This window comes from Salmo salar, chromosome 23, assembly GCF_965601325.2.
Source record: "Salmo salar chromosome 23, fSalSal1, whole genome shotgun sequence".
Lineage (NCBI taxonomy): Eukaryota > Metazoa > Chordata > Actinopteri > Salmoniformes > Salmonidae > Salmo > Salmo salar.
In genome coordinates this window covers 42,748,319-42,763,182 of record NC_138313.1, presented here as the reverse complement: position 1 = coordinate 42,763,182, position 14,864 = coordinate 42,748,319, and the positions used below count along the sequence as shown (strand labels likewise).

The following is a 14,864-nucleotide window of genomic DNA, read 5'->3' as shown; positions in this document are numbered from 1 at the left end:
GGTGAGGAGATAGTGGTCTGTTCTCATGCCTGATGACCTTGGTGAGGAGATAGTGGTCTGTTCTCATGCCTGACGACCTTGGTGATGAGATAGTGGTCTGTTCTCATGTCTGAGGACCTTGGTGAGGAGATAGTGGTCTGTTCTCATCCCTGATGACCTTGGTGAGGAGATAGTGGTCTGTTCTCATGTCTGAGGACCTTGGTGAGGCGATAGTGGTCTGTTCTGAATGACCTGACAGAGCTCGCAACTGTTTCACTCTTTATTGAGGATCCAGATGCCCCTATTGGAGATGATAGTGTCTACTGCTATTTCCCTATTGGAGATGATAGTGTCTACTGCTATTTCCCTATTGGAGATGATAGTGTCTACTGCTATTTCCTTATTGGAGATGATAGTGTCTACTGTTATTTCCCTATTAGAAATGATAGTGTCTACTGCTATTTCCCTATTGGAGATGATAGTGTCTACTGTTATTTCCCTATTGGAGATGATAGTGTCTACTGCTATTTCCCTATTGGAGATGATAGTGTCTACTGTTATTTCCCTATTGGAGATGATAGTGTCTACTGTTATTTCCCTATTGGAGATGATAGTGTCTACTGTTATTTCCCTATTGGAGATGATAGTGTCTACTGCTATTTCCCTATTGGAGATGATAGTGTCTACTGTTGTTTCCCTATTGGAGATGATAGTGTCTACTGTTATTTTTATATATATTATGTCTGGTGATGCCTATGGTTTCCATGGCATCAAAGGGGGAATTGTGGTGACAGAATTTGGGGTGGGCTGTTGTAACATCTCAAGGGATATGTTCTGTGTTGGACTGTGATGTTCTGTCTTTCATAGACTCCTGTTATGTCTGCACCACTGACACAAGGCCATAGTGTTCTGGAACTGTTGCTGTATAAACAACTGTTGTGTAACAATATGATTGTTTCATCACCTCCCACTATATCAGAGACATGGAACCATTTAATCATCAAGTTCCAACTGTGAAATCAGAGGTAGAGCTCCCTGCAGCTGCTTGTATTAAGGATTGTTCTATTATACAGTTAAATAGTCTCAGCCTTCATCTTTGGGTCAAATGTTTCACTACTTAGGGAAGAGGGAACCATTTAGAACAGAGACAGTAATTCCCATGAACATCGTTCTCTTCCTCATCTGGATACTTTAACAGCCCTTCACTCCTCCCCTATTCCTCCCTTCCTCCCTTTTCATTCTATTCTATCAGCCACACCACTAGCTCACCTCCACACAATCCATTTACAAGTTAAAGACACACCTTGGAATAAATAACAAAGGAAAACTATTACTAGATGAAGTTTAGTGTTGTATTTTTTATTTCCCATCACCATAAATCATATTTAATCACTGAACAGTAGCAGACCTAACTTCATCTGTTCCTGACTCTGGATAGTGGATTAAAAAGACCATCAATCTCCAATGATATTAAAGTACTATTCTGAACATTACTGATATACTGAGTGGCAAGTCAAGATATCTGCTGGTTTTATTGTTTGGTCAATAGCACCACCTGCTGGACAGGTTTAATGTTGCTGGACTGAGCAGTATGGGAGGATGAAAGATGACACATTTAGGGCCGGTTTCCTGGACATCTACATTGAACATACTTTTTAGTCCAGGATTAGGATTAATCTGTGTCTGGGAAACCAGTCCATATAGTTTAGTAGAAAGTAAGTGATTCCAGCTTGTAGTGGGTTGACTAGTCCTGAATTGTCCTTTTGTTCCTGGACCATTTTCCATGCAGCTCCAGGTGACAGAGAACACATCAATTAGGGCCGAGCCAACAAGCTGTTCAATGATACTGAGGAGAATTACATAGAGACAGAGAACCAACTGAGAAAACATATCAATGGTTCTGAATGACAACCAATATACATCAACACCATACATCATGATTCATGGAAATGTACAAGATTAAAACATTGTATTTTAACGTATAAAATCTCTGAAGAAATTCAGTCAGAAAAACACTGTATTTGATAAAAATAAGTACATTACATTTTAATTCAACTAGAAAGTCAGACAAATTATTGTACAGAAAAACAGACCATTATATCTGGGGACCATCACCACCAGCATGACTAGTATCTATGTGGACCCTACTACAGTTTAACCAGCTCAGCTATAGACTACACCAGCATGACTAGTATCTATGTGGACCCTGCTACAGTTTAGCCAGTTCAGCTTTAGACTACACCAGCATGACTAGTATCTATGTGGACCCTACTACAGTTTAACCAGCTCAGCTATAGACTACACCAGCATGACTAGTATCTATGTGGACCCTACTACAGTTATACCAGCTCAGCTATAGACTACACCAGCATGACTAGTATCTATGTGGACTCTACTACAGTTTAACCAGCTCAGCAGTACCAGAGAGCCAAAACCCAGGATAGAGAGGCTGAGTGAATGTGGTCTGGACTCTGTGGAGGAGGGTCATTGTGTCAGAGACACTGTAGAAGGACAGAGTACCTGCCTTGTGATCCAGGTACACTCCTACTCTGGAGGACTGAGGGCCTGATACTTTAGTCTCAACATTATAGTGTCTGAAATAATAACCATCACTAGAAAACAGTAAACTCCAGGACTTGTTATTGAATCCAAATCTATTATCTCTCTCTGTTCTGCTGATGTCTTTATATGAGACTGCTGTAATAACATACACCCCACTCCACTCCACCTCCCAGTAACAGCGTCCAGACAGACCCTCTGTACACAGAACCTGGTAGTTGTTTGTGAATCTGTCTGGATGACCAGGATATGGTTGGACTTGGCGTGTAGTGGTCACCTTTCTGTTCCCTTCATACAGAGAGAGGTGTGTGCCTGCTGTGTTTGGGTCCAGTGTGAGCTGACAGGAATCTGGGAGAAGAGCAGAGCAGAGACCAATGAGGGGAGTTAGAACAATAAGTTAAGTCAGATACTGTATCTACCCTGTCTTTGATTAGAGCACAGCAGAGATCAAATCAGAGAAATATGAGGAGTCAGATAGATACCCAGTCTTTGATTAGATCTACTATTGCTATATTTTTCTAGAGGGATTGTTAGGAGTGTCAGTAAAAAGAGACTGTTAGTTACTTCACAATAAAGAGACTCACATTGTAACAACTGTTCTCTGGTCTTGGGCTCTGGAGGCAGTACAACATCCACTATATTCACTACAGACACACAAACACATTGACAGAGAGAGGGAATGTTATCATCATACCATATTCCACATGTATATGACTAGTAGGGAACTTTCAATGGTCTAAAGTTGATGTTCATATTATTTTCAACACACCTGTAGTGGAGATCTTGGTCCATTCTCCTTTAAGGAAGTCTTCTAGTTTCTCTCTCAGTTCAGACACAGTCTTACTCACATCTCCAAAGTACTGAAGAGGACGGACAACGATGCTGGGTAAGTCTGAAGATACACTGATACTGGAGAGAGACTGATAACTCTGGAGACAAGAACAGAATTGTTGAAAGTCTCACATTAAATACATTTTCATACCACATGTAACAAGACAGTTTAGTTACCTGGAGGAAATGGATGTGATCCTCTGTGTGTGAGAGCTGCTCCAGCTCAGTGCTTCTCTTCCTCAGCTCAGCTACCTCCTGCTTCAGTTGCTCCAGGAGTCCTTCAGCTTGATTCACTTGAGCCTTCACTTGGGCTCTGATCAGCTGCTTCACTTCAGAGCTCCTTCTCTCAATGAAGCTGCTCATCTCAGCAAAGATCTTATCACTGACCTCTACTGCAGAGCACTGTTGAGAGAGAGAGAGAAAGCAGGGGGGGAAGGGGTGAGACTGACTTGTCTTCCTCATTACACTAACACCCCTCCCCCCTCCTTAAATCACACCATACAATCACATTATACAGTACCCAAACACCATCCAGCACCACATTCCAACCGTACATCCAACCCCTCCTCTCCAGCCGTACAGACAGCCTCCCTGAGCCCCTATACCTCCTGAAACATCTCCACACTGTTGATCATTTTGGAAAACTCAAACTCAACCCTAAGCCGTCAACAGTAATGGCATTACCCTGGCAACACAATAAAAACATGATGAACAGTCTGTCATTGCAGAAAACGGACACCCCTCCCCAACTCCCAGGTCAACCTGAGCCAACCAGCTATTGGTGTCCAGGGCTCCATGTAATACCCTCCACTGGACGACCCCTGACCTTTCCAGCACTGGGAGCTTATAGAGCACCCTCCACCTATACCCTGCCATGCTCTCAGCCCCCACAACCCCCTGCCACTGATGCACCTTCACTCCCGCTAAGCTCCTGATGTGTTTAACCTTGACACTGAGGGTGTACAGCACCTCTGAAAACTCCCCAAGGCTCAGAGTGTTAAAAGTCAGTAAGTCCTCTGGACTCTCCTGCCAGTCCCCATTCTCTGCTGTCACTTGCAGTGGTGGAAATGGTGGTGGCCCCTCCTCAGGCTGCTCCAGCCCCCTCCTCACTGGTTCAGGCAGAGCCTCCTGGACCTCCCCCATGACTCTCTCCAGCGGCCTAAGAGACGTCAGTCCCGCCTGCTGTGCCAACTCTCCCCCACCGCCCGACCAGAAAATATTCACTAAGTTGCTCTGCAGGTCCACAAGCAGACCACCAGGGGGGTGAGAATGGCCAGTTTCTGCCTTAGGGAGGATGCTGCCAAGTTGTTGATGATCAGCACCCTCCCTCTGTATGACACTTGGGAGAGGAGCCACCTCCACTTCATCAGCCTCGACACCACCACTTGTGACACTCCTTCCCAGTTCTTCCTAACCCACCACTCCGAGCCCAGAGACACACCAAGCATCTAGAGCCACTCACAGCCCCACTGCAACCCCCCTGGAAGCTGCGGAGGTGCCCTGTCCCTCCATGCCCCACATAACAGAGCCTCACTCTGCCCCAGTTTACCTAAGCAGAAGACGCCCCCTCGTACACCCTCAAACTATTCTCCAGGGCCCGTAGGTCCTGCTCATCCCTAACCAACATAGACGTCATCAGTGTATGCTGACACTCCACAGCCCGCTGCCTCATCTCCCCACAACAGAAGTTACCCACCTCATCTCCCCACAACAGAAGTTACCCACCCATCAGGCTCCCCTCTTGTCCCCCCATCCTCCTCCATGAGCAAAGCACATTCCTTCTCTGTGTACCCCCCTGGACTTCCCCCCTGATCAGTGCCTCTTCCCCAATGACAGGCAATGTTTCCTGGGATGAGCCCACCAAGCCTTTACCCACTGGAGTCTCCGTTACTACAGCAACCTGCGTCTGCTCATGTTGCCCAGCTGCAAACCGCCTCACTTCCACCAGCCCTCGCCCCTCCCCCAGTCTTTCTCTGCAGCCTGAGCACCACCACTTGGCCCTGCTCTACTCTCCTCCCTCCTGGTACTCCCTCCAGTAGCCTGCCCCGTATCAGAGCTAGACCCAGCCTCTGCCCCGAGTCCTAGCCCCCGCTGCCGGCTGGCCACACTTCTCTGCACTAGCATTTAAACTCCCTCTCTCTGGATCTTATGCAAACTTCTTTTGCCCCAACTCCACACACTCAAAACACAGCAAACTACACTACACAACCAAACATTTGTGGACACCTGCTCTTTGAAGATTTCATTCCATATTCATGGTCATTAATATGGAGTTGGTCCCCCCCTTTGCTGTGTCGGGTCGCGTCAATTCGAATCTGGTATTAGGATATAAACAAACCATGCAACTTAGTTTTGCAATGATTATTTAATTCATCTTTAAGTAAATAGAATGATAGTACAAATGGAAAATATGATGTTCATATATACGGTCTCTCTGTAACACCACGCAGGGCAGACAGAGAGCTGAAATGTCATCACAAGTTCTTCTTTAAATACTTCTTGACAGACGTAGTTCCCACTCCTTGCTGGTCCTGTCAGAGTAGAGACTGGGTGTGGTTTAGACTTACTCCAGCCTATCGTTGGCGTGCAGGTTGGTCCCAACCTCGTGACGCATCACATGTTGCCTGGCGTTGGATCTTATCTTCTTAGTGTATACTCAAGAGTCAGCAACCACTCAATTTCCAGTGATTTACTTATACTGTTGTTTCTCCACTCTACCTGTTCCTCACATGCTCCCCTTGTGATGGGTTTCACAACCTCCTATCACTAAGTCAGCTGCCTACACCTTGTTACATAATGCACAGTTCTCTAAAACCCCTACATTGCACCCATTATCTTGTTATTGCTGTTGTTCATCAAAAAGCTCTTGCAAAACCCTGTTTTAAAGCATCATCATTCTGTCCACATGACCCACCATCACGAGACACTTTCTCTAACATATAGCAGTATTCAATTATCTATAGTTTATATACTTAATATTGTGGCATAGCTTCTCTGTTATTTTATATATGTTATGCTAACAAATAGTTGGTTAAACCCTAACAGCTGCCGATTCAGTAGTCTCTACTACGTTAGGCGAGCTGGAGACACGGCAATTCAGACAGCCAGCGGGCCGGGGCAAATGGGCCTCCGGCGACATCGCAACAGAAGAACCTGTTAAAACCACTTTGGATGATTACGTTGGCAGACCAGTTGTGATGGATCGGCGGGGCTCCGTGTAAAGGGTCCAGGCCAATTGGCAAAATAGGTAAAAGATACCAAAAACAAGTTAGTCCCATCAACGTAAGCTAAATATGATGTGGCTGTCTATGGTTCTGATTTGTGTGTGTGTGTAAGCGTGATCGTGCAAGTACAAAAATATGTTGACTCACTGTACTTGTAGAGAAACACCAACGCCATCCTCCTCTCTTTCATGTTGACAAAACGGTCTATCACTCTGTCATCAGTACACGCTTTTATTTGTTGTCCTTGGCTACCTGGCTAAAATGCTCGCTAGCCTAACTTCAATTCATGGGCAATGTTAGCTAGCTAGTTAACATTAGCCTTCTACATCTAGCTACATATTGAACTTCCATCCTCTCAGGCCAGGGGCACAGCAATGTATGAATTAAAGGATGGATCAGAATTGCCGTTATAATCATTGGCCGGTATGGAGAATTAAGTATCTCCATCCATGACTAATTTAGGAAAGGGCCAATTTTAGCTAGTTAGCTAGCCACCGGAGGACAACAACATAACGAGATGCAACAATTGAAGTAGTTTCAGTCCATGACGTCTGCTCTCAATGCGATTCGATAGGAGTGACACCAAATTCCAAAGTGGCTTCCCTTGACACTTTTTGGTGCGCCAGGTCCATTCATATTTGAACTCGCTCAATTTAGCTCAAAGCTGATTGGTAACATGGGCAACTCTACAGTTGACACACACAACTTTATCCACCAAAACTACACAATCCTCTATCCCATGACCTCCTGCACACTTCCCACATCTTGGAATCTCCCTCCTACAAACTGCTGCAACATGACCATAAACGTTGCACCTGAAACAGCTCAGTGGATTCAACACAAAGACTCTAACAGGATAACTGATATTTCCTAACATGACTTTGTCAGGTAAAGACTCAAAACTCAAAAGGACTGACAGTGACTCCTCTGTTTCACCATGTTCACCACCGGGTCTGTGTTGTACCAAACGGCAGGCAGCACAAACACCAGGAATCTTCCATTTCAATTGCTCCACCTCCACATTTAACACTCCCACCAGATTCTTCTTTATCATGTCCATTGATGCCAGGCTCTGGTTCTGAGCTCTTCACCACACCTTCTACCTCACTTAACTCTCCTCATTCATTTCCATTTCACCTCCAGAACTCAGTCTGGTGCACAGCTCACTCTGTTTGATCTTGAATTATAACATTTGAAATGTCTCTATTCCTTTGAAACTTTTGTCAGTGTAATGTTTACTCTTCATTTCTGATTGTTTATTTCACTTTAGTTAATTATCTATTTCACTTGCTTTGGCAATGTAAACATATATTTCCCATGCCAATAAAACCCATTTGAGAGAGAGAGAGAGAGCTCCATGTTCATGTATAGGGGACATGAGTCAATCATGGTTACTCATGGTTATGAGATGAGGTAGCCCCGCCTGCTACTTCTAAATCAGTGTCGGCCCAATAGGGAACGTCCTCTTGATGTAACAGTCAATATGTTGGTTTCTACTGCAGTACACCTGGGATCATATCCCATCAGTTACATTAAGCATTATATTCTCTGAAAGAGGTCCAGACAGCCTGTTCCCATCAGTGGGGTCAGTGGGATTGGATAGGGGCCACTCTCTCTCTCTCTCTCTGACTGCAGGTGAAATGGTGTGTCTCCTCTGGTCAACAATACTCACCTTGAGAGACTCCACAGCCTGTTGGAGCTCCTTCTGCTCCTTCTCTCTCTCCTGGACTCTCTGCTGGACCTTCTGCTGACTCATCCCCAGCTGCCTCTGTGGAGAATCACTCTTTAATGAGCTATTGTGATAGAAAAATGACATACTTACCTGATTTATTTGATATTAATAGTAAACAAATATATTTTTATCTAAGAGTAAGACTGGCCTGCTAAGGCTGAGTTTTATGTTTTCCAACCTTTCTTCCTGCAGCTAGGCTGGGTTTTACTAGAGATAGTCTGGGTGTAGAGGACATGGGTTTTACTAGAGATAGTCTGGGTGTAGAGGACATGGGTTTTAATAGAGATAGTCTGGGTGTAGAGGACATGGGTTTTACTAGAGATAGTCTGGGTGTAGAGGACAAGGTTTTAATAGAGATAGTCTGGGTGTAGAGGACATGGGTTTTTACTAGAGATAGTGGCCTGCTAAGGCTGAGTTTTATTTTTTCCTCTCTTTCTTCCTGCAGCTAGTCTGGGTTTTACTAGAGATCGTCTGGGTGTAGAGGACATGGGTTTTACTAGAGATCGTCTGGGTGTAGAGGACATGGGTTTTAATAGAGATAGTCTGGGTGTAGAGGACATGGGTTTTAATAGAGATAGTCTGGGTGTAGAGGACATGGGTTTTTACTAGAGATAGTCTGGGTGTAGAGGACATGGGTTAAATAGAGATAGTCTGGGTGTAGAGGACATGGGTTTTTACTAGAGATAGTCTGGGTGTAGAGGACATGGGTTTTAATAGAGATAGTCTGGGTGTTGAGGACATGGGTTTTACTAAAGATAGTCTGTGTGTAGAGGACATGGGTTTTAATAGAGATAGTCTGGGTGTAGAGGACATGGGTTTTAATAGAGATAGTCTGGGTGAAGAGGACATGGGTTTTACTAAAGATAGTCTGGGTGTAGAGGACATGGGTTTTAATAGAGATAGTCTGGGTGTAGAGGACATGGGTTTTGCTAGAGATAGTCTGGGTGTAGAGGACATGGGTTTTGCTAGAGATAGTCTGGGTGTAGAGGACATGGGATTTAATAGATATAGTCTGGGTGTAGAGGACATGGGTTTTACTAGAGATAGTCTGGGTGTAGAGGACATGGGTTTTACTAGAGATAGTCTGGGTGTAGAGGACATGGGTTTTAATAGAGATAGTCTGGGTGTAGAGGACATGGGTTTTAATAGAGATAGTCTGGGTGTAGAGGACATGGGTTGTAATAGAGATAGTCTGGGTGTAGAGGACATGGGTTTTACTAGAGATAGTCTGGGTGTAGAGGACATGGGTTTTCATAGAGATAGTCAGGGTGTAGAGGACATGGGTTTTAATAGAGATAGCTTGAAGCTGACAATTGACTGATGTCTCTGTGAAAAACCAAACAGACACATTCCAGTCTATGATTAGTGATGCATGTGAGACAACTGTCTCCGGTCTGACTGAGCCTGCATTCTATAGATAAGATTATGTGTGTGACTCGAGATGGAGATAGCCTGAAGGAATAGAACAAACAGTTCAGTGTTTGTGGTCATCCTTGCATCTGGTAAACTCAGCCTGAAGGAGTAGAATACCCCCCACCCCGTGTAGATAAACGTCAGGATGAACACAGGGTGGGTTAAAGTGTCTGCATGGGGGGCAGCCATGGTTGAAACAGTTTTAGGTTTGGTATATAAAGACTCGGTATTCTCTGTATGATTCAAGCACTCGGTCCGACAGTCAAGACTGTTGGATTGACAGCTTCATTATTGCAATACTTAATCAATATTAAATAAAGATGGTAGTTTGAAGAAATGACCGAGTCTCTCTCAGTACTGAATTCCAATGACACTATCAAGCTTTATTTGTCCAGTAGATCAATAGTATAGTCATGTGACATAGGGCCCATAGAGAGGCAGGTCTACAATCTTGATGGTCCCTTTACAATATCATACTGATTTCTTGCTATGTGAATGATTATAGTTTTAACAGTCGGTGTACATGTATCAAGGAGTTGAGACTGAACTTTGGACTCATTAAAGGCCATTCAGAATGATAATAGTGTTTGACTTTAGAAAATGGTGATACATTTGGAGAATCTGGGTTAACATATCTATATAATCAAGGTTTGTGTTCATATTTGTTCTGCCGTGGATCAATTTCATTTGAATGATCTCATATTCAAACAGCCTTAGTTCCTACTGTATCTTTAATTCTTTGTTTATCAGACAGTCACCAACAAGTTGTTCTGGTCTTACCTGTTTCTCAGTCCTCTCTGCTGCAGCTGACACTGTATCATGGCCTTTATGTTCATCCATTGTACACTGATGACAGATACACTGCTGATCGGTACGACAGTAAACCTCCAGCAGTTTGTCATGATGAGAGCAGATCTTCTCCTGTAGTTGTGCGGTGGCTTTGTCCAGCTTGTGCTTCTTGAAAGCAGGAGATTCATAGTGAGGTTGGAGGTGGGTTTCACAGTAAGAGGCCAGACATGCCAGACAGGACATGAGGGCTTTCTGCTTTCTGGTCCCAGTGCAGACATCACACGCCACATCTCCAGGTCCAGCATAGCACAGAGCAGGAGGGGGAGCAGCCTGGAGTCCTGTCTTCTTCAATTTCTCCACCAGCTCAGCCAACATGTTATTTTTCCTCAGAACAGGCCTTGGAATGAAGGTCTCTCTGCACTGAGGACAGCTATAGACCCCTTTCAGAACATCCTGATCCCAGCAGTCCTCAATACAGCTCCTACAGTAACTGTGTCCACAGGTAGTAGTGACCGGCTCCTTCAGTAGATCCAGACAGACAGAACAACAGAAATGGTCCTGGTCCAGCAGAACTCCCTGTTGAGCCATTTGGATGGTTGTTCACTCTCACACAGACAGATGAGACAGAGACTCAGATCAGTTTTGTTTCCTCAGAAGAGAGTTTGTAGGAGGGGGAGGGACTTCCTGATTCTGCATGAGGTGTGGGGTTAGAGGGAGTTAGAGAGAGAGGGGTTAGAGAGGGAGGGGTTAGAGGGACTTAGAGAGACACAAACACAAACAGACCCCACAGAGCCCCAGGACAGCAACATAATTTGACCCAACCAAATCATGAGAAAACAAAAAGATTACTTGACACATTGGAAAGAATTAACAAAAAAACAGAGAGAACTAGAATACTATTTGGCCCTAAACAGAGAGTACACAGTGGCAGGATACCTGACCACTGTGACTGACCCAAACTTAAGGAAAGCCTTGACTATGTACAGCCTCAGTGAGCATAGCCTTGCTATTGAGAAAGGCCGCCATAGGCAGACCTGGCTCTCAAGAGAAGACAGGCTATGTGCATACTGCCCACAAAATGAGGTGGAAACTGAGCAACATTTACATTTACATTTAAGTCATTTAGCAGACGCTCTTATCCAGAGCGACTTACAAATTGGTACATTCACCTTATGATATCCAGTGGAACAACCACTTTACAATAGTGCATCTAAATCCTTTGGGGGGGGGGGGGGTAGAAGGATTACTTTATCCTATCCTAGGTATTCCTTGAAGAGGTGGGGTTTCAGGTGTCTCCGGAAGGTGGTGATTGACTCCGCTGTCCTGGCGTCGTGAGGGAGCTTGTTCCACCATTGGGGTGCCGAGCAGCGAACAGTTTTGACTGGGCTGAGCGGGAACTGTGCTTCCTCAGAGGTAGGGTGAACGCAGTGCCCTTGTTTGGGTGTAGGGCCTGATCAGAGCCTGAAGGTACGGAGGTGCCGTTCCCCTCACAGCTCCGTAGGCAAGCACCATGGTCTTGTAGCGGATGCGAGCTTCAACTGGAAGCCAGTGGAGAGAGCGGAGGAGCGGGGTGAGAGCGGAGGAGCGGGGTGACGTGAGAGAACTTGGGAAGGTTGAACACCAGACGGGCTGCGGCGTTCTGGATGAGTTGTAGGGGTTTAAACTTCGGATAGTGTCTTGAACGCACGAACAAAACAGAGGATATTTGAACATAACTATGGATTATTTTGAACCAAAGCAACATTTGTTATTGAAGTAGAAGTCCTGGGAGTGCATTCTGACGAAGAACAGCAAAGGTAATAACATTTTTCTTATAGTAAATCTGACTTTGGTGAGGGCTAAACTTGCTGGGTGTCTAAATAGCTAGCCCTGTGATGCCGGGCTATCTACTTAGAATATTGCAAAATGTGCTTTCACCGAAAAGCTATTTTAAAATCGGACATAGCGAGTGCATAGTGGAGTTCTGTATCTATAATTCTTAAAATAATTGTTGTGTTTTTTGTGAACGTTTATCGTGAGTAATTTAGTAAATTCACCGGAAGTTTGAGGGGGGTATGCTAGTTCTGAACGTCACATGCTAATGTAAAAAGCTGGGTTTTGATATAAATATGAAATTTGATTGAACAAAACATGCATGTATTGTATAACATAATGTCCTAGGTCTGTCATCTGATGAAGATCCTCAAAGGTTAGTGCTACATTTAGCTGTGGTTTGGGTTTATGTGACATTATATGCTAGCTTGAAAAATGGGTGTCTGGTTATTTCTGGCTGGGTACCCTGCTGACATAATCTAATGTTTTTCTTTCGTTGTAAAGCCTTTTTGAAATCGGACAGTGTGGTTAGATTAATGAGAGTCTTGTCTTTAAAATGGTGTAAAATAGTCATGTGTTTGAGAAATTGAAGTAATAGCATTTCTAAGGTATTTGAATAACGTGCCACAGGATTCCACTGGCTGTTACGTAGGTAGGACGATTTCGTCCCACCGACCCTAGAGAGGTTAATGGCACAGGCAGGGAGCCCAGCCAACAGCGAGTTGCAGTAATCCAGACGGGAGATGACAAGTGCCTGGATTAGGACCTGCGCCGCTTCCTGTGTGAGGCAGGGTCGTACTCTGCGAATGTTGTAGAGCATGAACCTACAGGATCGGGTCACCGCCTTGATGTTAGTGGAGAACGACAGGGTGTTGTCCAGAGTCACGCCAAGGTTCATAGCACTCTGGGAGGAGGACACAATGGAGTTGTCAACCGTGATGGCGAGATCATGGAACGGGCAGTCCTTCCCCGGGAGGAAGAGCAGCTCCGTCTTGCTGAGGTTCAGCTTGAGGTGGTGATCCGTCATCCACACTGATATGTCTGCCAGACATGCAGAGATGCGATTCGCCACCTGGTTATCAGAAGGGGGAAAGGAGAAGATTAATTGTGTGTCGTCTGCATAGCAATGATAGGAGAGACCATGTGAGGATATGACAGAGCCAAGTGACTTGGTGTATAGCGAGAATAGGAGAGGGCCTAGAACAGAGCCCTGGGGGACACCAGTGGTGAGAGCACGTGGTGCGGAGACAGATTCTCGCCACGCCACCTGGTAGGAGCGACCTGTCAGGTAGGACGCAATCCAAGCGTGGGCCGCGCCGGAGATGCCCAACTCGGAGAGGGTGGAGAGGAGGATCTGATGGTTCACAGTATCAAAGGCAGCAGATAGGTCTAGAAGGATGAGAGCAGAGGAGAGAGAGTTAGTTTTAGCAGTGCGGAGAGCCTCCGTGACACAGAGAAGAGCAGTCTCAGTTGAATGACCAGTCTTGAAGCCTGACTGATTTGGATCAAGAAGGTCATTCTGAGAGAGATAGCAGGAGAGGTGGCCAAGGACGGCACGTTCAAGAGTTTTGGAGAGAAAAGAAAGAAGGGATACTGGTCTGTAGTTGTTGACATCGGATGGATCGAGTGTAGGTTTCAGAAGGGGTGCAACTCTCGCTCTCTTGAAGACGGAAGGGACGTAGCCAGCGGTCAAGGATGAGTTGATGAGCGAGGTGAGGTAAGGGAGAAGGTCTCCGGAAATGGTCTGGAGAAGAGAGGAGGGGATAGGGTCAAGCGGGCAGGTTGTTGGGCGGCCGGCCGTCACAAGACGCGAGATTTCATCTGGAGAGAGAGGGGAGAAAGAGGTCAAAGCACAGGGTAGGGCAGTGTGAACAGGACCAGCGGTGTCGTTTGACTTAGCAAACGAGGATCGGATGTCGTCGACCTTCTTTTCAAAATGGTTGACGAAGTCATCCGCAGAGAGGGAGGAGGGGGGGGGGAGGATTCAGGAGGGAGGAGAAGGTGGCAAAGAGCTTCCTAGGGTTAGAGGCAGATGCTTGGAATTTAGAGTGGTAGAAAGTGGCTTTAGCAGCAGAGACAGAAGAGGAAAATGTAGAGAGGAGGAAGTGAAAGGATGCCAGGTCCGCAGGGAGGCGAGTTTTCCTCCATTTCCGCTCGCTGCCCGGAGCCCTGTTCTGTGAGCTCGCAATGAGTCGTCGAGCCACGGAGCAGGAGGGGAGGACCGAGCCGGCCTGTTATAGAATGTTATAGATACACTTTGACATTGAAAGGGAACCATGATTAACTTCTTAAGGTATAGGTGGCAGTAATTTCACGGCCGGATAAAAAACGTACCCGATTTAATCTGGATAGAAAACACTCTAAAGTTTCTAAAACTGTTTGAATGGTGTCTGTGAGTATAACAGAACTCATATGGCAGGCCAAAACCTGAGAAGATTCCATACAGGAAGTGCTCTGTCTGACAATTTGTTCTCCTTCTGTGGCATCTCTATCAAAAATACAGCATCTCTGCTGTAATGTGACAT

At 45.4% G+C, this 14,864-nt stretch overlaps 1 protein-coding gene across 3 annotated transcripts; it reads right to left on the bottom strand.

Annotated features, from left to right (window-relative positions):
• Positions 1-1,690: 1,690 nt before the first annotated feature.
• LOC106584667 (tripartite motif-containing protein 16) lies at positions 1,691-11,171 on the bottom strand. Of its 3 annotated transcripts, XM_082968140.1 has the most exons (7): positions 10,519-11,170; positions 8,266-8,361; positions 3,547-3,771; positions 3,308-3,467; positions 3,123-3,182; positions 2,816-2,886; positions 1,691-1,825 (listed from the first exon to the last, which is right to left on the bottom strand). In XM_082968140.1, exons 1-7 carry the CDS (start codon positions 11,113-11,115, stop codon positions 1,817-1,819), a joined length of 1,218 nt encoding a protein of 405 aa, XP_082824266.1. In that variant the 5' UTR covers positions 11,116-11,170; the 3' UTR covers positions 1,691-1,816. The 3 variants fall into 3 exon arrangements, with proteins under 3 accessions (XP_082824266.1, XP_082824265.1, XP_014025642.3); XM_082968139.1 differs by lacking the exon at positions 1,691-1,825 and having other exon boundaries at positions 2,000-2,886; positions 3,308-3,398; positions 10,519-11,171; XM_014170167.3 differs by lacking the exon at positions 1,691-1,825 and having other exon boundaries at positions 2,000-2,886.
• Positions 11,172-14,864: the final 3,693 nt, after the last annotated feature.

What these genes read in the sequence shown, in the direction of transcription:
- LOC106584667 (XM_014170167.3), bottom strand. Translation starts at nt 11,115, where the DNA reads ATGGCTCAACAGGGAGTTCTGCTGGACCAGGACCATTTCTGTTGTTCT. An exon ending in AGGCTGTGGAGTCTCTCAAG is followed by an intron (nt 3,772 to 8,265) that starts GTGAGTATTGTT and finishes CTCTCTCAACAG; the next exon opens with TGCTCTGCAGTAGAGGTCAG. An exon ending in GACCAAGATCTCCACTACAG is followed by an intron (nt 3,183 to 3,307) that starts GTGTGTTGAAAA and finishes GTGTGTCTGTAG; the next exon opens with TGAATATAGTGGATGTTGTA.